This window comes from Chionomys nivalis, chromosome 25 (assembly GCF_950005125.1).
Source record: "Chionomys nivalis chromosome 25, mChiNiv1.1, whole genome shotgun sequence".
NCBI classification, from domain to species: Eukaryota; Metazoa; Chordata; class Mammalia; order Rodentia; family Cricetidae; genus Chionomys; species Chionomys nivalis.
In genome coordinates, this window is record NC_080110.1 from 35014527 (window position 1) to 35041799 (window position 27273).

At 44.9% G+C, this 27273-nt stretch overlaps 1 protein-coding gene across 2 annotated transcripts in view; it reads right to left on the reverse strand.

The window, feature by feature from the left end:
* C25H12orf56 (chromosome 25 C12orf56 homolog) overlaps positions 1 to 25837 on the reverse strand; it is a 78959-nt gene extending 53122 nt beyond the window's left edge. For both annotated transcript variants that reach the window (XM_057758189.1, XM_057758188.1), the window contains exons 1-2: positions 25586 to 25837; positions 3248 to 3407 (exon numbers count right to left, since the gene is read on the reverse strand). In XM_057758189.1, the coding sequence (XP_057614172.1) occupies positions 3248 to 3407; positions 25586 to 25837 (412 nt within the window). The remainder of the gene's footprint in view (positions 1 to 3247; positions 3408 to 25585) is intronic.
* Between the last annotated feature and the right edge of the window lie 1436 nt (positions 25838 to 27273).

The window sequence follows — 27273 nt, forward strand, 5'->3', positions numbered from 1 at the left end:
ATCTTAGAACTGGAGTTACAGACAGTTGTAAGCTGCCATGTGGGCGCTAGGAATTGAAAACAGGTCCTCTGGAAGAGCAGTCAGTGCCCTTAACCACTGAGCCATCTCTCCAGCCCACGCTTTTGTTTTTGAGACAGAGTTTCATATAGCTGAGGCCTGCCTCAAACTCACTATGCAGACAAAGGTGACCTTTAACTCCTGACCTTCCTGCCTCCACCCCCAGGTGCTCGGATCACAAGCAAGTGCCACACACCATGTTCCGTTCCATTTTCTTAAATCATATTCATTCTGCTTTGGGAGTGAGTCTGGATTTTTTTTTTTTTTTTGAAGTCTCTAAGATGTCATCTGTGGTTTTAGAGCTATGACAGAGACCGCTAGTCACATGCTTAAACCCAAATCAAAACTTAAGTTACTCAACAACATTCATGTTCGATGTTTTAGGCCAAACGTGTTAGCCATAATTCCACCTGATGTAAATATGTCCATGACGGTAGTAAGTGTTGCTGCTGGTGCTGTTCTAGAATGTACCTGAAACTAAGTAATCTTGGTCCACTCTCTCCCAGCACTTCAGAAGAGTTCATCCTCACCACTCGGTTACCAGGGGTTTTGCTCCTGTAGAGTTTGCTATAGCTGGGGCTGCAATGTCTCCCAAGGGCTTACTCCCAAGTCTGCATCACCACTGGAAGGTGGTAGAATGTTCACAAGGTGGGGACTGGGAAGAAATAAACGAAAGCATACCCATGAAGGGGATATTGGAACTGAATCCCTTCCTCCCTTGCTCTGCCCTTCTGAACTGACCTGAACTTGTTCTATCAAGCTTCCTTCCACCCTATGCTGCCATGCCAAGGCCCAAACACCAGGATGTGCTGACCATGAACTGAAAGTATGTGCCTAACTGCCTTCCCTTTGGGTCCCTTTATCTCAGATGCTGGCTCAGTAAAGCAAAGTTGGTGAGCCACGTTTAATAGCCACTCCGCATCTAAATACAGAAAATCCAAAATACTGATTGTGGCCCACATAAGAATACATGCATTCTCATGAGAAAAAAAAAAACTGCTTTTTCTCTGTAGCCCTTGAAAAAGCTGGACCTAACAACTGTATCTGATGATGTAAACCAAGTATTTTTACTGCAGATGATCTGGACTCTGAGTTTCCTTTGTTCAGATAATCAAGGTGACTGGAGAGTGGACAACCTTGACACATGATAAAAATATTCCCTGGGCTTTCACCCATGAGGTTAGCAGTCAGTGCTAATAATTATCTTTATTTAACTACTCAGTAGCTAATGCTTGCTGCTTCTCTTGGCATGACATCATCCTCAACATTAAAGACTATGGTAATAGCTATTTTCACACAGCTGGTCAGACAAGCGTGAGTCCACCCCTTCCTGTAGGACCACATAACAGAGCAGCTAAGAGGTAAACCACAGGGTCCTACAGGAGGCGAACCCGGGGTCCTACAGGAAGTGAACCCGGGGTCCTACAGGAAGTGAACCATGGGGTCCTACAGGAGATGAACCACAGGGTCCTACATATATAGGAATACCCTAGTCAAACAGTGTACAGGACAACAGAAAACACAAAGCACCCAACATCATCATGATGGGAAGAATGAATGCTCTTATCTTATAATGTGTATCGTTTCTTCTTGTGGTGGTGGTAGGATTGTGTTTCAAAGAACATCTGCACAAACATGTCAAATGGGGCCAGGAATGGTGGTGTGCCTCTAATCCCAGCACTCAGGAGGGAGAGGCAGGTAGATCTCTGTGCATTCAAGGCCAGCTTGCAGAAAAATGTGTCTGGTAAAATCTTTGGGGTGAAGGTAAAGAGCAGAGAGAAGGGACTCTGTGACTAGTCACAAATATGTACATAACATAATTTCTTCACTGTTTAATATCATTTGCAAAGTTTCTAGCCACTGTAATTTCATAAACTTCAACCCAATTCAGTATGTTCTTTTAATATATTTTCACGGTCCTATCCATGTTGAAAAGGAGCCAAGGAAACTAGGCTTGCAGGCAGGCTGAATATGCATTTAAGGCCAGCAATACCAGTTCGCTACCCTAATTAGTGCAACAAGAGACTTGGTGAGCAACCAGGGATTTCATAACCCTGCTAATTGTGCCTGGGACAAACAGTTTCCATGCGGTAGCTACCCATGTGCAGAGGTGCTTGTCCATTAAAGGGGAAAAACATGACATGACTTCCTTCCACTGGGTAGCTGACTCTGGAAGGCTCTCGTTCTGACTTGGAGCCTAGCGGACAGTAAATGGGTGCTCAAAGAAGGGGTTACCCACGGGCCACCTCGGACTGTCATTTCCCAGTTCCCATTCTTTGCTAAGGATGCAATCATTTTGATTGTTTGTTTGTTTGTTTGTTTATGTGCATAAGTGCATTGCACCACCTCTGTGTCTGGTGCCCATGGAGGGCAGAGGAGGGCATCGAATCATTTGGAACCAGAGTTACGGATGGCTGTGAGCCACCTGTGGGTGCTGGGATCTGAACCGAGGTCCTCTGTAAGAGCAGCTAGTTCTCTCAACCACAGACCTGAGCTATGCAGAAAAAGAGAGAGAGAGAGAGACCTGCATCTCTCTATGGTCACTCTGTGAGCCTCATTTGATTCTCCATCCTCCACATTCCCCCAGGTAACGTGTGACCACTGCAGCCCTTCCTTCAGCAAGAACCCTGTTTGGCCAGATTCGCTGAGCACCCATGACTCGATGCTGCTTCTTAGTTTTCTATCCAGTGGCCCCACCCTGCTTCCTGGTTGTCAATCCCCCTTGCCCACACCACAGCCAGAGTCATTCATATTCCCCATCCTGGATACTAAGATCTCTGTTTCCAAGGGTCTAATACAGCTCATTCTACCTCTTTAACTACAACCAGGGATGCAGCAACAGCAATTTTTCTCTTTTGTTTCTCTACTGCTTGGCTTGAGTTTACAATCCTCCTGCCTCAGCCTTCCAAGTGCTGAGATTGCAGGTGTGTGCCACCACATCCAGTTCCAAATTTTTTTTTTTGAAGAACAAATGTTTTTAAATGATCATCCCTTCCTAGTAGGAGGCCTAAGGCTCGCCGATGGGTACTCTAGACCCAGGTGCATGAGCCTTCTCTTTACCTGCTATACTTCTTCACTAGAAAAATTCTTTTAATTCATGGGTGTTACAAGGTAGGGGAACCTTGTCTCAAAAAAAAGAAAAAAGAAAAAAAAAAGCAGCTGAGTTCTTCTAACGTCATGCACTACATACCTTTCCTGTTAGCCTTGCTGTGGTGAAAGGAAGATAGGAATTTCCCGACACCTTTGGATTTTCCACACGCTTTTTTCAAAACGGTTGAAGAATAGACAATACGAATGTGTTGGTTGATCTCTCTATCAGGTGAATTCAAAAATTCTGGGTAATCGTCGATCTGAAAAAGAATTTGCTCTCATTGAACAGAACGCCTGCTTATTTGGGGAAAATAAATCCTGTACACTAAGGGTGAGTTTCACGTGAGTTGTTTCCGTAATTTCCCACTGGGGTACGTTTTCTCTTCTTGTTCTCAATTCTTTCTCTAATTGTTCTAGCTCCTATGAAAAGTACAACAGGCAACAGAGGCCAAGAAACCATTTATACAATAAAAAGCAAAGGTGTTCTTGTTAAAACACATTCCTTTTTTTTTATATAAACCTCATTGTTTATAATTATGTGTGTGCCTGTCTGTCTGACTGACTGTGTGTATCTCCACTTCGTGTATGTGTGTATGCACCTCCACTTTGTGGTTTTTAAGGTGTGTGTATGAGTCTGTGTGTCTGTATGTATCTCTCTGTGTGGGAGGGGAGTGCCTGTGTGTGTATATCTGCGGGTATACATGTCCCTGTGGATGTGTGTCTGTGTGTCTGTGTGTGGAAGTTGTATCTGTTGGTATGTTTGTATCTGTGACTGTGTATGTATCTCTGTGGGTATGTATGTGTGTGTGTGTATGGTGTGGGAGTTGTATCTGTGAGCATGTTTGCATCTGTGAGTGTGTATGTGTCTGTGAATGTCTGTGGGTGTGTGCATAAGTTAAAAGACAACTTTTGGGAGTCGCTTCTCTCCTTTCATGGTGGGATCTCGGAGTGAAACTCCGGCTGTCAGGCTCACACAGTAAATACTTTTACCCACTAAGCCATCTCTCCAGCCCTTCAACTTAATTTTGAAAATAGATTCTTGGGACAAAACTGTTTCAAAACTGTAAGCTCGATTGGTAAAACAGGCTTCTCTGTGCAGGAGGCAGTGTACTGTGATGGTTTCCAGGCAGTCTGTGAACCCAGACTCTGGGTTTGAGGCATTAGAAATTGTTCTTTTTCCCACAAGGTGCTCTGCTTCCTATTAAAAAAAAAAAAAGAAAAAGAAAAGAAGAAAGTCCATTTCACTAAGGCTACCAACCCAGAGCAGTGAGTCCCTGACTAGAGGGCAGGCCTCAAGGTCCCGCCAGGGAAAGCGGGCCCCTGCTGCTGGGGCTGCAGTCTCTGCTGTGATCTGCTGGCCCTGCTCTGCCTGCGCCCTACTTCCCTTAGTCCCTGGCTCATTGGGGCATCCAGGAGTTCCTGTGTAGGTGCCGAGAAGTTTCATCGGGACGGGTGAGTGTGTGCTACCCTGGGGCGGACTGTCCCGGTAGAGAGCACAAACCCCCCTCCCCCAGCTCCTGCTGCAGGGCTTTCTCTCCTTCACACCCGCCCCCACCCCCACCCCCAAGCCTGCCTTGTCTGCAAGGTCCTTAGCTGTGGAACAGTTTCCTGCCATTTCACCAAGGCTACCAACCCAGAGCAGTGAGTCCCTGACTAGAGGGCAGGCCTCAAGGTCCCGCCAGGGAAAGCGGGCCCCTGCTGCTGGGGCTGCAGACTCTGCTGTGATCTGCTGGCCCTGCTCTGCCTGCGCCCTACTTCCCTTAGTCCCTGGCTCATTGGGGCATCCAGGAGTTCCTGTGTAGGTGCCGAGAAGTTTCATCGGGATGGGTGAGTGTGTGCTATCCTGGGGCGGAAGGTCCCGGTAGAGAGCACAAACGCCCCTCCCCCAGCTCCTGCTGCAAGGCTTTCTCTCCTACACACCCGCCCCCACCCCCAAGCCTGCCTTGTCTGCAAGGTCCTTAGCTGTGGAACAGTTTCCTGCCATTTCACTAAGGCTACCAACCCAGAGCAGAGAGTCCCTGACTAGAGGGCAGGCCTCAAGGTCCCGCCAGGGAAAGCGGGCCCCTGCTGCTGGGGCTGCAGTCTCTGCTGTGATCTGCTGGCCCTGCTCTGCCTGCGCCCTACTTCCCTTAGTCCCTGGCTCATTGGGGCATCCAGGAGTTCCTGTGTAGGTGCCGAGAAGTTTCATCGGGACGGGTGAGTGTGTGCTACCCTGGGGCGGACTGTCCCGGTAGAGAGCACAAACCCCCCTCCCCCAGCTCCTGCTGCAGGGCTTTCTCTCCTTCACACCCGCCCCCACCCCCACCCCCAAGCCTGCCTTGTCTGCAAGGTCCTTAGCTGTGGAACAGTTTCCTGCCATTTCACCAAGGCTACCAACCCAGAGCAGTGAGTCCCTGACTAGAGGGCAGGCCTCAAGGTCCCGCCAGGGAAAGCGGGCCCCTGCTGCTGGGGCTGCAGACTCTGCTGTGATCTGCTGGCCCTGCTCTGCCTGCGCCCTACATCCCTTAGTCCCTGGCTCATTGGGGCATCCAGGAGTTCCTGTGTAGGTGCCGAGAAGTTTCATCAGGACGGGTGAGTGTATACTATCCTGGGGCGGAAGGTCCCCGTAGAGAGCACAAACGCCCCTACACTAAGGCTACCCAACCAGAGCAGTGAGTGCCCACCTAGCAGGCAGGCCTCAGCAACCCCCAAAAGGGAGCGCAGGCACCTCCAGCTTGCACTGCAGTGTCGCCTGAGTTCTACTGGACCCCGCCCGACCTCTTGCATTCGGCCTTCTTTACGCTGGTCATTGGAATACCACGCATCCATGTTTTGGTGTTGAGGAGTTCATCTGGAAGGGAACGGTTCCTGCCCCTACACTGAGGAGATACACCTAGAGAGTTAGTCACAGCAAAGACTGGTCCAAGACATCAGGCTTCTCCTGGCTCCATTTGAAGGAAAAGATGGGCAGGCGCCAATGCAAGAATTCCCCCAACAACTTGAAAGGCAACGTGACATCACCAGGATCCAGGAATCCCGAAATGAGAAGTCTACACCCTAATCCAGAAGAATTAGAAGAATTCGACTCAAAAGTGAATTTTATGAAAATAATAGAGGACCTTAAACAGGAGGTGAAAAACTGCCACAACCAATTAGAGATTACAAACAAAAAGGTAGAGGAAATGAATAAATATCTCAAAGATACCCAAGAAAACCAAGAGAAACAAGAAAAAGTAATCAAACAGGTAAGGGAAACGGTTCAAGACTTGAAGAATGAAGTGGAAGTAATAAAGAAAACACAAACCGAGGGAAGGATGGAGATGGAAAATTTGAATAAACGAACAGGAACTACAGAGACAAGTACCACCAACAGATTACAAGAGATAGAAGAAAGAATCTCAGACACTGAAGATACCATAGAGAAAATAAACACTCTCATCAAAGAAAACAACATAACCAACAAATTCTCATCACAAAACATTCAGGAAATCTGGGACACAATAAAAAGACCAAACCTAAGAATAATAGGGATAGAAGAAGGAGAAGAAGTACAGCTCAATGGTCCAGAAAATATATTCAATAAAATTATAGAAGAAAACTTTCCCAACCTTAAGAAAGATATTCCTTTGAAGGTCCAAGAAGCATACAGAACACCAAATCGACTGGATCAAAAAAAAAAACATCTCCTCGTCATATAATAATCAAAACACAAAACATACAGAATAAAGAAAGAATATTAAGAGCTGCAAAGGAAAAAGGTCAAGTTACCTACAAAGGTAAACCTATCAGACTTACACCTGATTTCTCTATGGAAACCATGAAAGTCAGAAGGTCCTGGATAGATATACTGCAGAAACTACGAGACCATGGATGCAAGCCCAGACTACTATACCCAGCCAAGCTTTCGTTCACTATAAATGGAGAAAACAAAGTTTTCCAGGATAAAAACAAATTTAAACAATACGTAGCCACAAATCCAGCCCTTCAGAAAGTAATTGAAAGAAAATCACAAACCAAGGAGTCCAACAATGCCCACAATAACTCAGACATCTAATGACCCTTCACCAGCACAACTTGAAGAAGGGAAACACACAAACTCTACTACCAAAGGAAAGAAAGAAAGAAAGGAAAAATGGCCAGAGTTAACAACCACTGGTCATTAATATCACTTAATATCAATGGACTCAACTCACCTATAAAGAGGCACAGGCTAAGAGATTGGATACGAAAACAGGATCCAACATTCTGCTGCTTACAAGAAACACACCTCAACCACAAAGACAGACATCTACTCAGAGTAAAGGGCTGGGAAAAGGTTTATCAAGCAAACGGACCTAAGAAACAAGCAGGTGTGGCCATACTAATTTCTAAGAAAGTTGACTTCAAACTAAAATCAATCAAAAGAGATGGAGATGGACATTTTTTACTCATAACAGGAACAATTCACCAGGATGAAATCTCAATCCTGAATATATATGCCCCTAATATAAAAGCACCCACTTATGTAAAAGAAACGTTACTAAAACTCAAGGCAGTCATCAAACCACACACACTAATAGTAGGAGATTTCAACACTCCTCTCTCACCAATGGACAGGTCAATCAGACAGAAACCTAACAGAGAAATAAGAGGATTAAGGGAGGTAATGAATCAAATGGACTTAACAGACATCTATAGAACATTCCACCCAAATAGGAAAGAATATACCTTCTTCTCTGCAGCTCATGGAACCTTCTCGAAAATAGACCACATACTCGGTAACAAAGCAAACTTACACAGTTACAAAAAAATATCGGTAACCACCTGTGTCTTATCAGATCACCATGGATTAAAGTTAGAATTCAACAACAATGCTATACCCAGAAAGCCTATGAACTCATGGAAACTGGACAGTCAACTACTGAACCACACCTGGATCAAGGAAGAAATAAAGAAAGAAATTAAAGTCTTTCTTGAATTCAATGAAAACGAAGACTCAACATACTCAAACCTATGGGACACTATGAAAGCAGTGCTAAGAGGAAAGTTCATAGCATTAAGTGCCCACTTAAAGAAAACGGAGAAAGCACACATTGGAGACTTAATAGCCCACCTGAAAGCTTTAGAAAAAAAAGAAGCAGACTCACCTAGGAGAAGTAGAAGACTGGAAATAATCAAATTGAGGGCTGAAATCAACAAAATAGAAACACAGAAAACAATCCAAAGAATCAATGAAACAAAAAGCTGGTTCATGGAGAAAATCAATAAGATTGATAAACCCCTATCCAAACTAATCAAACGGCGGAGAGAGAATACGCAAATTAACAAAATCAGAAATGAAAAGGGAGACATAACCACAGACTCAGAGGAAATTCAGAGAATCATTAGATCTTACTACAAAAACCTGTATGCCACAAAATTGGAAAATGTTATAGAAATGGACACTTTTTTAGATAAGTACCATATACCAAAGTTAAACCAGGACCAGGTGAACAATCTAAATAGACCTGTTAGTCGCGAAGAATTAGAAGCTGTTATAAAAAACCTCCCCACCAAAAAAAGCCCAGGTCCAGACGGCTTCAATGCAGAATTCTACCAGAACTTCCAAGAAGACCTAATACCTATACTCCTTAATGTATTTCACAATATTGAAACAGAGAAGTCATTGCCAAATTCCTTTTATGAAGCTGAAGTTACTCTGATACCAAAACCACACAAAGACACAACCAAGAAAGAGAACTACAGGCCAATCTCACTCATGAACATCGACGCAAAAATACTCAATAAAATACTGGCAAACCGAATCCAAGAACACATTAGAAAAATTATCCATTATGATCAAGTAGGCTTCATCCCAGAGATGCAGGGCTGGTTCAACATACGAAAATCTATCAATGTAATCCATCATATAAATAAACTGAAAGTAAAAAACCATATGATCATTTCATTAGATGCTGAAAAAGCATTTGACAAAATTCAACATCCCTTTATGATAAAGGTCTTAGAGAGATTAGGAATACAAGGGTCGTTCCTAACTATAATAAAAGCTATTTATAGCAAGCCGTCAGCTAACATCAAATTAAATGGAGAGAAACTCAAAGCTATTCCACTAAAATCAGGAACACGACAAGGTTGTCCACTCTCTCCATACCTCTTTAATATAGTGCTTGAAATTCTAGCAATAGCAATAAGACAACATAAGGGGATCAAAGGGATTCAAATCGGAAAGGAAGAACTTAAACTTTCATTATTTGCAGACGATATGATAGTGTACATAAGCGACCCCAAAAACTCCAGCAAAGAACTCCTTCAGCTGATAAACACCTTTAGTAGCGTTGCAGGATACAAGATCAATTCCAAAAAATCAGTTGCCCTCCTATACACAAAGGATAAGGAAGCAGAGATGGAAATCAGAGAAGCATCACCCTTCACGATAGCCACAAATAGCATAAAATATCTTGGGGTAACCCTAACCAAGGAAGTAAAGGATCTATTTGACAAGAACTTTAAGTCAATGAAGAAAGAAATTGAGGAGGATACCAGAAAATGGAAGGATCTCCCTTGCTCTTGGATTGGGAGGATCAACATAGTAAAAACGGCAATTCTACCAAGGGCAATTTATAGATTCAATGCAATCCCCATTAAAATCCCATCAAAATTCTTCACAGATCTTGAGAGGACAATAATCAACTTTATATGGAGAAACAAAAAACCCAGGATAGCCAAAACAATCTTATATAATAAAGGATCGTCTGGAGGCATTACCATCCCTGACCTCAAACTCTATTACAGAGCCTCAGTATTGAAAACAGCTTGGTATTGGCATAAAAACAGAGAAGTCGATCAATGGAACCGAGTAGAAGACCCTGATTTTAACCCACAAACTTATGAACACCTAATTTTTGATAAAGGAGCTAAAAGTATTCAATGGAAAAAAGAGAGCATCTTCAACAAATGGTGCTGGCAGAACTGGTTGTCAACGTGTAGAAGAATGAAAATAGATCCATATCTATCACCATGCACAAAACTCAAGTCCAAATGGATTAAAGACCTCAATATTAGTCTGAACACACTGAACCTGATAGAAGAAAAAGTGGGAAGTACTCTACAACATATGGGTACAGGAGATCACTTCCTACGTTTATCCCCAGCAGCACAGACATTAAGGGCAACATTGAATAAATGGGACCTCCTGAAACTGAGTAGCTTCTGTAAAGCAAAGGACACTGTCACTAAGACAAAAAGGCAACCCACTGACTGGGAGAAGATCTTCACCAACCCTGCAACAGACAAAGGTCTGATCACCAAAATATATAAAGAACTCAAGAAACTAAACTTTAAAATGCTAATGAACCCAATAAAAAAATGGGGCACTGAACTGAACAGAGAATTCTCAACAGAAGAAATTCAAATGGCCAAAAGACACTTAAGGTCATGCTCAACCTCCTTAGCGATAAGGGAAATGCAAATTAAAACAACTTTGAGATACCATCTTACACCTGTCAGAATGGCTAAAATCAAAAACACCAATGATAGCCTTTGCTGGCGAGGTTGTGGAGAAAGAGGCACACTCATTCATTGCTGGTGGGAATGCAAACTTGTGCAACCACTTTGGAAATCAGTGTGGCGATTTCTCAGGAAATTTGGGATCAACCTACCCCAAGATCCAGTAATACCACTATTGGGAATATACCCAAGAGATGCTACATCAAATGACAAAAGTATCTGTTCAACTATGTTCATAGCAGCATTGTTTGTAATAGCCAAAACCTGGAAACAACCTAGATGCCCTTCAATGGAGGAATGGATGAAGAAAGTGTGGAATATATACATATTAGAGTACTACTCAGCAGTAAAAAACAATGACTTCTCGAATTTTGTGTGCAAATGGATGGAAATAGAAAACACTATCCTGAGTGAGGTATCCCAGACCCAAAAAGAGGAACATGGGATGTACTCACTCATAATCGGTTTCTAGCCATAAATAAAAAACATTAAGCATATAATGTGTGATCCTATAGAAGTTAAATAAGAAAGTGAACCCAAAGAAAATCATATAGTCATCCACATGGAGAGGGGGAAGTAGACAAGATTGCAGGGCAAAAACTGGGAACTTGCGGGAGAGGTGGCATGGGGCTAAGGGGAAATGGGATGAGAAACACGAAAAGGGGAGGATGGGAGGAGCTCGGGGGATTGGGATGGTTGGGATATAGGAAGGATGGATACGGGAGCAGCGAAGTATATATCCTATCTAAGGGAGCCATCTTAGGGTTGGCAAGAGACTTGACTCTTGAGGGGTTCGCAGGTGTCCAGGATTATGTCCCCAGCTGGTACCTTGGGCAACTAAGGAGAGGGAACCTGAAATGACCCTATCCTATACTGATGAATATCTTGCATATCACCTTAGAACCTTCATCTGGCGATGGATCGAGGTAGAGACAGAGTCTCAATTTGGAGTAACGGTCTGAGCTCTTAAGGTCCAAATGAGGAGCAGAAGGAGGGAGAACATGAGCAAAAAATCAGGACCACGAGGGATGCACCCACCCACTGTGACAGTGGAACCGATTTATTGGGAGCCCACCAAGGCCAGCTGGTCTGGGACTGAATAAGCATGGGTTGATTCCGGACTCTCTGAGCATGGCAGTCAATGAAGGCTGATGAGAAGCCAAGGACAATGGCACTAGGTTTCGATCCTAATACATGAACTGGCTTTGTGGGAGCTTAGCCTGTTTGGACGCTCACCTTTCTGGATGTAGATAGAAGGACCTTGGTCTTCCCGCAGGGCACGGAATTTGGACTGCTCTTCAGTATCGAGAGGGAGGGGGAATGGAGTTGGGGGAGGAGAAGAGGAGTGGGGATAGGGGGAGGGAAGTGGGGGGAGGGGGCAATATTTGGGAGGAGGGGAGGGAAATGGGAAACGGGGAGCAGGTGGAAATTTTAATTAAAAAAGAAATAAATAAAAAATATAAAAGAAAAAAAAATAAATAAAAAAAATACAAGTAACCTAAAAAAAAAAAAAAGAAAAGAAAAGAAAAGAAAAGAAGAAAGTCTCACTATATCCTTTTGGAACTTATATTTATTAATCTACTTCCTCTTAATGACCTGCAGCAAATGTCTGTGATTGGAAAATCAAGGATGAAGCCAGATCACCATTAGAGACATGCCCAAACCATCCATTCAGAACTCAGGGGCTTCTGCTACAGACTTCTCTAGACCCAAGAATTTGGATAAAATTTTTCCTGAAGGCACGCAGTTTCATTTTTCTCTCTTCACAAATATAGAAAGGAAATAGCAGGGGCTGAAGAGATGGCTCAGAGGTTAAGAGCACTTGCTGCTCTCACAGAGGACCTGAGTTCAGTTCCCTGCACCCACAAAGGCACTTGGAACAATGCATGACTGCAGTTCCAGGGTATCCATGCCTTCCTCTGACCTCTATGGGCACCAGGAATGCAAGTGGCAACATACATATATAAAATAAAATAAACACATGCACAAAACTTAAAGATCTAACAAAATTTTATAGATTTAAAAATTAAATATAAATAACTTAGAGTATTGAAGAGAGGAAAATAAACCAATGAAAAGTTACCAGGCTCCACTCAAATTCAATTTATAAAAATTATAATGTTTAGGAGCCAGGCAGGCAGCACAGGCCATAATTCCAGTACTTGAAGGTAGAGGAAGGTGATCAAGAATTCAAGGACAGCCTCAGCTATTTAGTGAGTTCAAGGCTAGTCAGGGCTAAGGAAGACCCTGTTTCAAAATACAAAACGTTACTTCCCATGTATGCCCATAGCAGAGCGCTTGCCTGGCCTTTGTCAGGCTCCAAATGCAAACTTGGGGACTGGAAAAAGTGGAGCCTGAGTGCTGTGGGAGCCGAGCACAGACTTGCCCCCTTTCCTCCGCCAAACCTGCCTCCTGCAGTTTTGCTTTGCAGGGAATGAAGAGAAAAGGAAAGCATCGGAGGCCTCAGTAAAGAAGCAATCAGGCGCTTTCAGAATGTGGAAGCATTTGTAGGATAGGACACACCCCTGTAAACCTGCTGCCAGAAAGGTAGAGGATCCCAGGAGCTCATTAAGTCAATTTAGTCAAATCTGTGAGCTCCAGGCTCAGCACAGAGCAATCAACTCAATTTCTTTCATTTGTTTGCGTTTGGTTTTTTGTTTGTTTTTTGAGATAAGGTTTCTCTGTGTAGCCCTGGCTGTTCTGAAACTCACTCCATGACCAGGCTGGCCTCAAACTCATAGAGATCCTCCTGGCTCTGCCTCCCAAGTGCTGGGGTTAAAGGCCACCATCACCCAACAACATCAACTTCTTGCCTCCACACACATGTGCACACATTGTACCCATATATACCTATGCACACACCCACAAACACATGTGCGCACATTGTACCCATATACACCTATGCACACACCCACAAACACATGTGGACATGTTTTACCCCTACACACCTATGCACATACCCACACAAACACATGTGTGCACATTGTACCCCTACACACCTATGCACATACCCACACAAACACATGTGTGCACATTGTACCCCTACACACCTATGCACATACCCACACAAACACATGTGGACACGTTGTACCCCTAAACACCTATGCTCATACCCACAAACACATGTATACATCACATAGGAGGGAGGGAGGGAGCCAGCATGCTTCCTGGTCATATTCTAGTTTAAACAAACCCCCTGTAGAAACATTCTGAAACACAAAGGCCATAGGCCATCCCTGAAGGGCGGCCCTTCTTAATTCTGCTGACTGGGGCTTACAGTGTAAAGTGTCAGCATGAAATGCTCTCCTTCTGAAACACACACACTTTTATTCTGTTTGGAAAAGTCACTTTGTCCTTTGAGTTCTTCACCTCCTGATACTTCTTAACAGAATGTCACTTCCTCTTCTGGACTCCTGTAACACCCTATTTTGATGTGGGAGTGATTTTTTTTAATCTGTTGTTTTCATTGGTTAATTAATAAAGAAACTGCCTAGGTCCATTTGATAGGCCAACCCTTAGGTGGGTGGAGTAAACAGAACAGAATGCTGGGAAAAAGAAGCCGAGTCAGTGAGTCGCCATGATTCTCCCACTCCAGACAGATGTAGGTTAAGATCTTTCCTGGCTAGTTCCAGGATAGGCTCCAAAACCACAGAGAAACCCTGTCTCGAAAAACCAAAAAAAAAAAAAAAAAGATCTTTCCTGGTAAGCCAGCTCGCGGTGCTACACAGAATATTAGAAATGGGTTAGATCAATATGTAAGAGCTAGCCAATAAGAGGCTGGAGCTAATGGGCCAGGCAGTGTTCAAAAAAATACAGTTCCCGTGTAATTATTTCGGGTAAAGCCATGCGGGCGGCCGGGTGGCTGGACGCAGCCCTGCCGCTCCCACTCTAACACTATTTAGTACATGTTTTCACATCTCATTTTAAATAACTGGTTATAACTGGTTTTCTTCTTTTTTATTAATTTTTATTTACTTTACATACCAACCACAGTTTCCCTTCCATCTGTTTCCCACCTGCTCCCTACACCCCGCCACCACCATCCACTCCTCAGAAAGGGTAAGGCCTCCCTCGGAGTTAACAAAGCATGGCATTTCAAGTTGAGGCAGGACCCCTCCCCTCATCAAGGCTGAGTATGGCATCCCACCATCGGGAACAGCCAGCAGACAGATCCTGGTTCTACTCCTGGGGGTCCCACAAACAGACCAAGCAACACAACTGTCACCCACATGCAGAGGGCCTAGTTTGATCCAATGTGGGCTCCCCAGCTGTCGGTCTGGAGTCCATGAGCTCCTATGAGCTCAGGTCAGTTGTCCCTGTGGGTTTCCCCATCATAATCTTGACCCCCCCCCCTTGCTCATATGATCCCTCCGCCCTCTCTTCAACTGGACTTCAGGGGCTTGGCCCAGTGCTTAGCTGTGGATCTCTGCACTGCTTCCATCAGTTACTGGATGAAGGTTCTAGGATGACAAAGTAGTCATCAATCTGGTTATAGGGAAAGGCCTGACTAAGCTATTAAGAATCTATGTGTTTATATCAGTTTTATCATATTTATATAGACAACTGGTATTGACTTATTAACATAAAAGAATTGCTTTCACAGTGCACGGAGCACATTTTCTTGATTGTGAGCAAGTCAATCCACAAAGACCTGATCCAGCCAGGTGGTGGGGGCACAAGTCTTTAATCCCAGGAGAGGTAGGTGGATCTCTGTGAGTTCAAGGCCAGCCAGGTCTACAAAGCAAGTTCCTGGACAGTCTGGACTGTTTCATAGAGAAACTGATTCCTTCAAAGTAGTTTCCTAGCCTTGTCTTAGATTTCTATCAGATTTTAATACTGGAAAAAAAATTCTCTTAACTTTTGGCAGTTAACTATCAATTTTCTAATTTGTTTAATTCATCATATGTACTTTCTTTTTGTTTTGTTTTTTGTTTTTCTTTTTGTTTTTATCTTTTTTTATTTATTAAAAATTTCCACCTCCTCCCCTCCTCCCATTTACCTCCCCCTCCCTTTCCAGACCTAAGAGAAGTCAGGGTTCCCTGCCCTATGGGAAACCCAAGGTCCTCCCCACTCTATCCAGGTCTAGGAAGGTGAGCATCCAAACAGACTAGGCTCCCACAAAGCCAGTTCATGCAGTAGAATCAAAACCCAGTGCCATTGTCCTTGGCTTCTCAGTCAGCCCTCATTGTCAGCCACATTCAGAGAGTCCGGTTTGATCACATGCTTGTTCAGTCCCAGTCCAGCTAGCCTTCGTGAGCTCCCATTAGATCACTCCCACTGTCTCCATGGGTGGACGCACCCCTCACGGTCCTGACTTCCTTGCTCATGTTCTCCCTCTTTCTACTCTTCATTTGGACCTTGGGAGCTCAGTCTAATGCTCCAATGTGGGTGTTTTTTGTTTTTCGATACAGGGTTTCTCTGTGGCTTTGGAGCCTGTCCTGGAACTTGCTTTGTAGACCAGGCTGGCTTCGAACTCACAGAGATCCGCCTGCCTCTGCCTCCCAAGTGCTGGGATTAAAGGCTTGCGCCACCACTGCCTGGCTACTGCTTTTTTTTGTTTGTTTGTTTTTGTTTTTGTTTTTGTTTTTCGATACAGGGTTTCTCTGTAGCTTTGGAGCCTGTCCTGGAACTAGCTCTTGTAGACCAGGCTGGCCTCGAACTCTCAGAGATCCGCCTGCCTCTGCCTCCCGAGTGCTGGGATTAAAGGTGCTGGCTACTGCTTTTTATTGTACTTATTTGAGTTGAATTTATTATGTCTGTGCATATATTCATATGGGAATATTACTGTGTCCCAGCCTTTATGTGGAGATCAGAGAACATTCTGTAGTTCATTTTCTCCTTGTACTATTAGGGTCCCACCAGGTCAACAGGCTGGGTAAGAAATGACTTCATGGGCTGGAGAGATGGCTCAGAGGGTAAGAGCACTGGCTGCTCTTCCAGAGGTCCCGAGTTCAATTCCCAGCAACCACATGGTAGCTCACAATCATTTGTAATGAGACTTGGTGTCTTCCTTGCCAGCAGTACATTGTATGCTCAATAAATGAATAAATATTTAAAAAAAAAAAAAAAGAAATGACTTCATCTGCTGGGCAGTCTAGCCAAGCCCAGACATTATACTCCTTATTCTGTATCTGTGCTTGTCTTGACAATTTGATAGCGTGTCACTAATGTAGCTGACACTGGACCTCATATTCTGTCTCAGCCTCCTGCGTACTGAACTACAAGCACATACCATTCCACAAGCTTTATATTTAAACAAATATACTTTATTTATTTTATCTGGATGAGTGTTTTACCTGTAAGCACGAATGTGCGCCATAGGTGTACCTGGTGCCTACAGAGGTTAGACATCATATCTCATGGAACTGGAGTTAGAGGATGTACCCTGTGGGTGCTGGGAACCAAACCTCAGCTGGTCCTTTGGAAGAGCCAGCTCTCCAGCCCCCAGGTTTGTATTTTTCACAATGTCCTTTGGTTTAATTCTTTTTATAGTTTCCTAAGTATTAAATATAGAATTTATGTTATTACCAGGATAGTCACAGAAATTATGTGTGCTTCTTCGTGTTGTTTTTATCTATGTTATCCTTTTTACCAATAAAGACTCGGGAGTCAGATGCTGGGGTGAAAACCTGCTAGCTCAGAGCAGCCAAGAAGCAACCAACCGACTTTTATTTCCTGCTGGAAACCCAGGAAGAGAAGCATTTCTCCACTCAGTCCCAAACCAAAAAGACCTAGACTCTCTAAGTCCCTCCTACTTCCTGTGTGTCTTTCTACCCACATTCCTGGGTTCTCTGTACTTTCTATGGCTAATTCTTATCAACTAGTCACTGGATCCATCCATCCCCTGATCCAAGGTTAATTTTATTAACACAGGCTCGGAGTCCCACAGTGCAAGCAAATAACTTGCAACCTCTCAGTGCATCCAACCCACAGTGATATATTTTTTCTCCCTGATTGATCTTTGGTAAGTTGATATCAACTAGGTTTTGTAACTGTGAAATTCTATTTTTTTCATCATAATTGGTAAGCATGTAGTGAAGAGCTGCTTTGAAATGATACAAATTTCCTGTTTCTTATCAGTTTCATCAACCAATTGCAGAAGCACTGGGTTCCCCATGAGGGAAAGATGATTATATTTCATTTCTTATAAGTGCCCACATCAGACAATATGATTCACCCCAAAAAGCAAATGTCATAGTCAAAGAGGAGTAGGTTATTGGGGGTTTTGTTTGGTTGGTTTTTCAAGACAGGGTTTCTCTGTGTAGTCTTGGCTGTCCTGGAACTTTCTTTGTTGACCAGACTAGCCTTGAACTCAGAGAGATTCTCTGCCTCTGCTTCCCAAGTGCTGGGATTAGAGGCATGCACCACCATACAAGTGGGCTAGGTTATTATAGAGACAACAAACAACCCTCAGATCTCAGAGGCTCTACACGGCAGAAGCCCATTTCCTTAGTGTTCACTGATAGAGGTCACGGGTCACATTGCTCACTCAAGGAATGAACTGACCTTGACCCAGAATCTATTCCTGGGATACGCCTCACAATAGCCAGGGCTAATGCCGAAGCACATGGAGATGGACTACACACCTCTGAGCAGTTTACGTGAATTAGCAACCTCCTGATCATGTAAGAGCTGTTAGCTGGCAGGTGATAACTGCCAGCTGCCTTAGGGGATTTGTCCACAGTTCCAGGGCCCCAAATACTAGAACCAATTAGAAGGCCACACCATCTGAATCACAGCACCAGATGGTATTTGCTGTTTTGAGCTTTAGTTAGTGGTTCTGAGCATCAGATCCAAGGTCCTGCACATGCTAAGAAAGCATGCAAGCATAAGCTACATCCCAAGCCCTACAAGTATGTTTAAATGTTTGACTGTTAAACACCTAGACAGCTTGTGCTGGGCTTTGGAATTACTTCAAACATCCTATCATTAAAAATATGTTTTGGCTGGATGTGAAGGAAGACATGGGGGAAGCTGGCACACACCTTTAACCCCAGCACTCGGAAGGCAGAGACAGGAGGATCTCTGTGAGTTCAAGGCTAGCCTGTAACTGGAGGTTTCTCTCCTGCCCACCAGTCCCCAAATATCCACTCTGATGCTTAATATTAATTATACACTGTTTTGTACATGGTTCAGGCTTATTACTAACTAGCTTTTACATTTAAGTTAGCCCATTTCTATTATCTATGTATTACCATGAGGCTCATAACTTGTTACCTCACATCTGACTTCTCCAGTGGCTGCTGGTGTCTCTCAGACTCTTCCTTCTTTTTTCCTGTATCTTTGGATTTTCCACCTAGCTATATTCTGCCCTGCATCTTCTTTATTAACCAATGGTAATAAAAACATATTCATAGTATACAAAGGTGCATACCACATCACCAGCCTTGTCTACAGAGCAAGTTTCAGGACACAAAGAAATCCTGTCTTGAAAAAAAAACAAGATAGATAGATAGATAGATAGATAGATAGATAGATAGATAGATAGATAGATAGAATTATAACAATAACAATGTTTTTGATGGGCCTGAAGGGATGGCTTAGCAGTTCAGAGCACTTGCTCTTTCAGAGGATCTGGGTTCAGTCCCCAGCACACACATGGTGGCACATAACCGTCCATAGACAATTCCAGGAGATTTGATACCCTTTCCTGACCTCCGTGGGCACCAAGCATACACGTGGTACATACATAGACTATGATTAAGAGCAGTGACTGTGCTGGGTGGGGGTGGCACACACCTTTAATTCCCAGCACTTGGAAGGCAGATGCCTAGCAAATCTCAGTGAGTTCGAGGCCAGCCTGGTCTACAGAGTTCCAGGACAGCCAGGATTGTTACATAGAGAAACCATGTTTTTTGGGGGGAAAAAGAATAACAAATAAAAGATCAGACTATTAAGAAAATGAAACAAGATGAAAAAGAGAAAGAAAGAAAATCACAAGAGGAGTGGAACCAACAGCCTGTACTGCTCCCCAGCAGATACTCTGCCACGGGCCTCAGACTGCAGTCAGTGGTTTGTTTTGGTTTGGTTTGGTTTTTGTTTTTTCTAGACAGGGTTTCTCTGTGTTTCTCTGGCTGTCTTGGAACTCGCTCTGTAGAACAGGTTGGCCTCAAGCGCACAGAGATCTGCCTGCCTCTGCCTCCCGAATGCTGGGATCAAAGGCGTGCACTACCACTACCTGGCTTGCAGTCAGTTTCTTAAACCCTGTTTTCCTGGCCTTGCATGCTCAGCCCAGAGCTAATAATTGCTACCATTCCTATTGTTTTCCTGCTGTTAATAACTATAGCTCTGAGTCATATACTTCCTTACATTTTTGCTTTGCTGTGTTGGGTTGTATTTGAAACAGTGTCTTGCTGCCTACCCCTGGCTGACCCTGTACTGTGTACAGCAGGCTGTCTAACCCTGGCTGACGCTGTACTATGTACAGAAGGCTGCCTACCCCTGGCTGGCCTTGTTCTCACTGTGTAGAACTGGCTGGCCTCAAAGTCCTGTCAGCCTTCCCACTCCCCTACTCCTGATTATAGGGAGATTATAGACATGTGCTACCTTGCATGAGTTCGACCCAATTTAAAAATCTTATTGATTGATTAGGAAAAAGCATTAATGCAATCCCCCGTCTTAGTCTGTAGCTGTGAAGAGACACAGTGACCATGGCAACTAAATAAAAACATTTCATTGGGGCTGGCTTCCAGTTCAGAAGTTTAGTCTATTATTGTCATGGCAGGAAGCATGGTGGGATGCAGGCAGACACGGTGCTGGAAAGGCAGGTGAGAGTTCTACATCTGGATCAGCAGGCGGCAGGAAGACAGTGAGATACTGGGCCTGGCTTAAGCATCTGAAACCTCAAATCCCACCCCCCAGTGACACACTTCCTCCAACAAGCCACACCTATTCCAACAAGGCCACACCTCCAATAATGCCATTCCCTATGGGCCCAGGGGGCCCATTTTCATCCAAACCACCAACCCCTACTAACACCGATTATGCAGCCGAGCTCCCCACATTTGAGGAAATCATAGGTGTCAGCGCATCCTGCGTGTAATGGACAAACTGAGAAACCCTCCTTCATGATAACCTACCGCACAGGAGCATCTTTTGTTTTTCCAAATGAAACTAAATGTTTACCTCATTTCTTTGTCACATATTTTATTCTTCTTTCAAAAAAGATTTATTTTATCTTCAATTATGTTACTTATGTGTGGGGACAATATATGACTGAGCACATGAGTGGTGCCAGCAGAGGGCAGAAAGGGGCATTAGACCCCCTGAAGCTGGAGTTACGGGTGATGGTGAGCACTCAACGTGGGTGCTAAGAACCAAACTCAGGTCCTCTGCAAGAGCAGCCAATGCTCTCAGCCACTGAGCCATCTTCCCAGCCCCACTTCTGTTCCATTCTTTTTGAACTGACAAACATTTTAGTTTTTTAAATTATTTTTTAAGTTAGTATATAAAATACTGGATTTCATTATGACAATTTCATATATACATGCCATTATCCTTTTTTCTTATTTCTGGAGCCGTGGACTGCTGGGGGCATACAGTCATGGGGCAAGAGCCACAAGACAAGTGGGAGGAGAGGCAGGGGCTGCTAAAGTCAGCAGAACTGTCCTCACTAGCTTTGAAGAACCAATTTGTGGGAGAGATCTCTAGAGTTTTGTCATTTTAAAGAATGTGCCTAACACAGAGGTCTCCAGAGCTTGCTGAGACATGAGAGCCAAGTTCTAGAAGGGACCATACCTCAAAGGGACAGACAGAAAGTGACGCAGGAAGACATCCAATACATTCTTCTGTCCTCACAAGTCCATGCACTCAACACACACGCACAAACATGCATGCACACACATACACAAACAAGCATGCACACACAGGTTCACGCACACAACACTCATGCACACAAACATACACATATTTATTTGTATTAAGTATTTTTTAATGTATCTAGGGGCTAGAAAAAATGGGTCAGTGCTTAAGAATGTCTGAAACTCTTACAGAAATCTAAGTTTGGTTCCCAGCACCCACACTGGAAGCTGGCAACTGCCTATAACATCAGCTCCAAGGAATCTGACACCCTCTTCTGGTCTTCTGGGGACTCACACAAATAAAAACTAAAAGAAAAATATAAAGAAAAAATGTGTATAACCTTAGAGAGACTCTAACGAATTGTGTTGTGTAGTCTCCACAATAGCAGCACTATACAACAGTGTGTGTGTATGTGTGTGTAGTCTATACAACAGCAGACCTCTACAGAATACCTTCAAAAGTAGCTTTTAATGAAAACATAGCACTTTAGAGGCTTGCCCAAGCTTTCTAGTCAACTGAGATGAACCACATCAAACGCCTGTAAAGACACTTAAACAGTTTTTTCTTCCTAAAGAGTAATTTCACTGCTCTAAAACGTGTACATTTCTGATCTAACTTTTTATAGCCACTACCTTCATCCTTTTCCTTCTTTTCTTTAGACGAGAAAATGGGATTTCATCTACCTGCTTGCAGGGTTGTTGCTTTGTTTGTTTGTTTGTTTGGTTGTTCATTTGATTGTTTGGTTGGTCATTTTTCCCCCAGAACTGTAACTACACCTTAGATTCACGGGTGTCTACCGCATAGCAAACCGGGAGAGCTGGGGCCCGGAAGCGTTAGGGCTAGCTTGCTCTGGGGCTTACAGATGTCCATGTGACACAAGGACAAAGGCAGAGAGGGAACCCGAGACAAGTGGACATTAGCTGACCAGCAGACGCGCTTGCAGAGGAAGGTGAGAAGTGAGGACAAGGGAAGGCACACGGAGATGTGGTCTCAGAGAGAGGACAGCGCCCAGGGACACAGGGGCTAGGTAAGCTTTCAGCAGAGGGAGGGCGGGCTCTCAAGCTGCTTGGCAGTGACACTGTCAAAATGTGGCCGCCTTGACATAACTCAGAGAGTGACGACGTGAGATGCAAGAAATTGGGGACGACGAGATTCTCAAAGAACTAATAAAAATATTAGATTCTTTAAAACTGGAGAACTTGCCAGTTTTGTGGTGGCACACGCCTTTAATCCCAGCACTCAGGAGGCAGAGACAGGCAGATCTCTGTGAGTTTGAGGCCAGCCTGGTCTACAGAACCAGTTCCAGGATGGCTAGGGCTGTTGCACAGAGAAACCCTGTCTTGAAAAATCCAAAAAATTAAAATTTCATTCATTCATTCATTCATTCATTCATTCATTCATCTTCAGGGGAAACCTATGGAGTCTAGTATAAATCTCTAGACTATAACAATCCAAGACCTGTTATCTAAGATCTCAGAAATGAGATTAAGACATTTGTGCCTGTCAGGACCCTTTCTCAGGAAGGATAATCTTAACAGCCCATCACCTGAAATGCCGTAAGGAAACTGCATCAGCTTCTATGGAGCTTACGGCCGCTAAGACACGTCGCCACGGTACTGCTGCCACTCAGCGACACACACTTGCTTCCTTTCAGTTCTGGGGGTGAGAAGTCTAGCCAGGAGTCCGGTCTTGGGGGGAATCAGTGAGTGGGGGAGCTCTGTGGATCGGCACTTGCCTGGGATGCACCAGGCCTGCATTTAGTCCCCAAACGAAGACTAGAGTGGGTCTTGCTGAGCTCACAGTAAGGTACCAGCAGGACTGTACCCTTCTGGAGGCCCCTAGGGAAGTCTGTCTTCTTGCTGCTTTTGGCTCCTAGATGCTGCCCTCCGTCTCCACACTCCCAATCCCTTCTTCTGCTGAAACTAGCAATGGCTGGCTGGTCTTTCTCAGGCTGCCTCTCCCTCTCTCACTTACATGGTGCCTACCAGGATACTATAAATTTATCTAATTTTATTTATTTACTTTTAAAAATGATTTAGTTTAAATATGTATATGTAGAGGAAGGCCGTGTGCCTGTGAACGCAGGGTGCTCCGGATACCCGGGAGCTGGGGTTCCAGGCGGGTGTGAGCCATGTGAAGTGGGTGCTGGGAACTGACTCAGTCCTCCGGAAGAACAGTATGTGTGCACTCTGAACTGACGAGCGATCTCCCCAGCCCCTGTCTGTTTACTTTTCAACAAGGTCTTGCTGGCCCCAAACTCATGATCCTCTTCTGGAGTGCTGGGGTTACAGGCATGGGCCACTAGGCCCAGGTCAGATCCTATTTTGAAGTCAGTTGAATAGCGTTCTCAGTTTCTCTTGTCATCTGATATGACATAGTCCCAGATCCCAAGGATTTGGAGTGTGGCTATCTCTGGGGAGGAAACGCTATCACAACTTCCAACGATAACCTACGCTGCCCAGGAAGGACAATGACCCTACAAACAGTGTTTAAATATTAGATATGTGCAGCTCATATAGAGTTACAACATATTCTTCTGGGGTTTTTGGTTGTTTGCTTTGGGGAGTTGTTTCATTTTGTTTGCAAAATGGGAGACTGAACTTAGTCACCGTGCATTAATAGTCTCCTGCATTCTGCCTCGGCTGCTTGATAAAAAAAAAAAAAAAAAGTAAAGACAATTTATTTTTTTAATTAGCTCAGAAGACCAGAAATAATGACAAAGAGTTACTTTTTTTTTTTTTTTTTTTTTTTTGGTTTTTCGAGACAGGGTTTCTCTGTGGTTTTGGAGCCTGTCCTGGAACTAGCTCTTGTAGACCAGGCTGGTCTCGAACTCACAGAGATCTGCCTGTCTCTGCCTCCCAAGTGCTGGGAGGAAGGAAGACAAAGAAGGAGACGGAGGAGGAGGAGGAGGAGGAGGAGGAGGAGGAGGAGGAGGAGGAGGAGGAGAAGAAGAAGAAGAAGAAGAAGAAGAAGAAGAAGAAGAAGAAGAAGAAGAAGAAGAAGAAGAAGAAGAAGAAGAAGTACTTGTTAACAGAGCTGGTGAGGAGGTTCAGCAGCTAAGGGTGTTAATGCCAAGACCGAAGACCTGAGTTCGAGCCCAGGACCCTCAAGATGAGAGCCCTGACTTACACTCGCTGTCCTCTGACCTCCACATTCTCACCATGACACACACACTCACACTCACAAATAAACACACACACGTTCACACAAAATTTTTTTTAAAAAGTGCATTAAATAAAGGTTTTACAGAAACAAATCAGTGTGATCGCAGCTGACAAGGGAAATCTGAATTTAAAAAATAAAACTTCATTGAATTTTATTTTTTTTCTTATAGTGCATTGGACCAAATTTTGATTTTCTAGGCAAAACAGTCAAGAGCCTCGCCAACCTCTCCCTTGGGGATACAGACTCAAGCAAACGAGAGAGAAAGGAGGCGAGACACCTGTCCCCCCAAGGGAGAAAGGAAGAAACACCTGGAAAGCAGAGCAGACAAAGAGACCAGGAGGTAGTGGGAGGGGAAGCCGGAGAGGAGGCTGCTGGCTCTTATAGTCAACCTGTTCCCAGAGGAGAGAGAGATGGAGGCAATACTCTAGAAACTGGGACAGGCTCAGCGAGGCCAGGTTGTACCTCCTGAGACTCGGCTCTGATGACACTCCTTCCAGGAAGTTTTCTCATCCAGTTTGGATCAAGTGGCAGCCTGAAAGGGGCAAGTATCCAGTGCACATCACGTAAATTCATTTGTTCCCTCACTTAGCCTGGACCAGTCCCGTGTTAATTAAACAGGAGCGGCTAGAAAGTAAACAAGCCCTGGCAGCTTAACTCGCTCGCAGCGTTAGTTTGCGCGGGTGTGGGCTCCCGTTCTTCCCACACACGCTGCAGACCAGAAGTTTAAACGACAAGAGGTTGGCTTGAAGGTGTGTTTCTACAGGGGGACGAGCTGTCAAATCTCCGCAATGCTGGGAGCAGGGGTAGACAGATTGAGAAGGGGGTAGGGGCGTCGTTATTTGAAATTCTCCCGCAATCCCCAGCTTTCCCGCGCCGCTGCTTTCACTGACAATAAGATGTGGGGAAGACGTGGGCGGGATGGAGAAGGTGTTCCTCCTTTCGCCGGTGCAGGAGAGGGATGCGAGAGTTTAGGAAGGAGCCCGCCCTCCCGCCCTCCCGCGATCCTCACCAGGTCAATGGCCACGACGTCCCGCAGAGCCACTACCCGCCGGATGGACTTGGGCGGGTTCTCGGTCAGGTAGATGAGCCGGTCGCTGAGCACAACGTACTTGAACGTGTGCTTCTCTGCGTCGGACACCACGATGCACGGCTCGTAGGCGCGGACGGCGTCGTAGACCTCGGGCGCCAGGTGCCGCCGCAGGAACGCGTCCAGACGGCTGTTCGTGCGCGCCGGGAAGCCGGACCGAGCGGGGCTAGCCATGCGGCACCCGCGACCAGGCAGAGTGTCCTCTCTGGCTGTGCCTCCACGACACTCGGTGGAACCCGTTCACGCCACAAAGCCGCGCGCCAGCTGCCTCCGCCACCACCGCCCCGGGACGCAGGGAGCCCGCCCCAAAGCTCCGGGAACCCGCTCCCGGGTCTGGTTTCCGAGCCCCCTGCCCCGCCTGGTCCCGCCCCTAATCTTTGTCCGCACTTTCACAGCGATGGGCGGGGCAAGACTGAGGTCTTTCTCGCAGGGTTGGTTGACAACCGAGAACCACTCAAGGTCTGGGAAGGAATAGTTAGGGGCCTCATCCAGTTACTGAGTCACATGGTCCCATACAAACTCCATTGATAATGGTGGCAAGTTTTAACCTGATTTCCCTTTCAAGAGAAACTTGAAAATCGAGAGTTTTACCGATTTGAGAATCCTATAATGACAGATTTCGCCTTTGCCCAGAGCACTGCCTAGTTTGTATGACCATAACACTGACTTTCCAGCTTTGTCTCCAAAGCAGGACGCTGTCTCAAGGGGACTCTCCGCTTTGGTAACGCAGGACCATCTAAGCCATGCGCCTGTGTTCCCAAGAACAATGTGGAAAATGAATGCACGGTTGAAGGACCCTCTGGAAATGGAAGCTAATGGGTGGAAGGATGTGGATTGTGCAACCCTAGAAACACAGAGCAATAAAGAGACTGCTTCACGTTTGCAGGCCTGGAATAGCACGGAATGTTGGGTTAACGAGACGAAAAGCAGATAGAAACTTGCTTGCCCTAGGTGTGCACTTCCATTTTTATTTCAAATCCTAGGAAAGACATCTTCCCCTCTCCCCTTCCCATTCATCTAAAGACCCAAGAATGGAGCCAGGTGACCCACACTGTAGGCCTAGCATTCCAGAGACTGAGGCCTGAGGAGAGCCATACTGGAGGTCTGACTTTGTCGGTCTAGTGAGTTCTGAACTGCACAGCAGGATCCTGTCTCAAAAATAAATACAAGGAAAAGATACAATAAAAATATTATCCCTCTATTTACTAACAACCCTTAATATAATCTGATGTTCTTTACGGTGGTTTACATTCTCCTTTCTTTCACATTTTACTGTTATATGTTGAATACTGTAAACAATTTTCCATCCATTGTGGGAGAAGAGTCGAAATGTATTGCAGTGTGTAGCCAGATATTTCGCCCCCTACAATAGGGAAAGAGAAGTGCTTAGGCCTAGCTAAACACTTCTTCTCTTAGCCTGTATTTGGTAAGAGTAGGGAACAAGTGCCACCTGCTGGCAAAATCTCAGAGTGTCCCCAGAGTTTACCTGACTCCTACGGTAGCGGGCAGAAAGGAGAACCCTCACCATTGCCTAACAGTCAACCCCACAACAGCAGCTCTGTGACAAGTGACTATAACAACAGAGGGAGAAAGTGAAGTCCAAGGGGAAA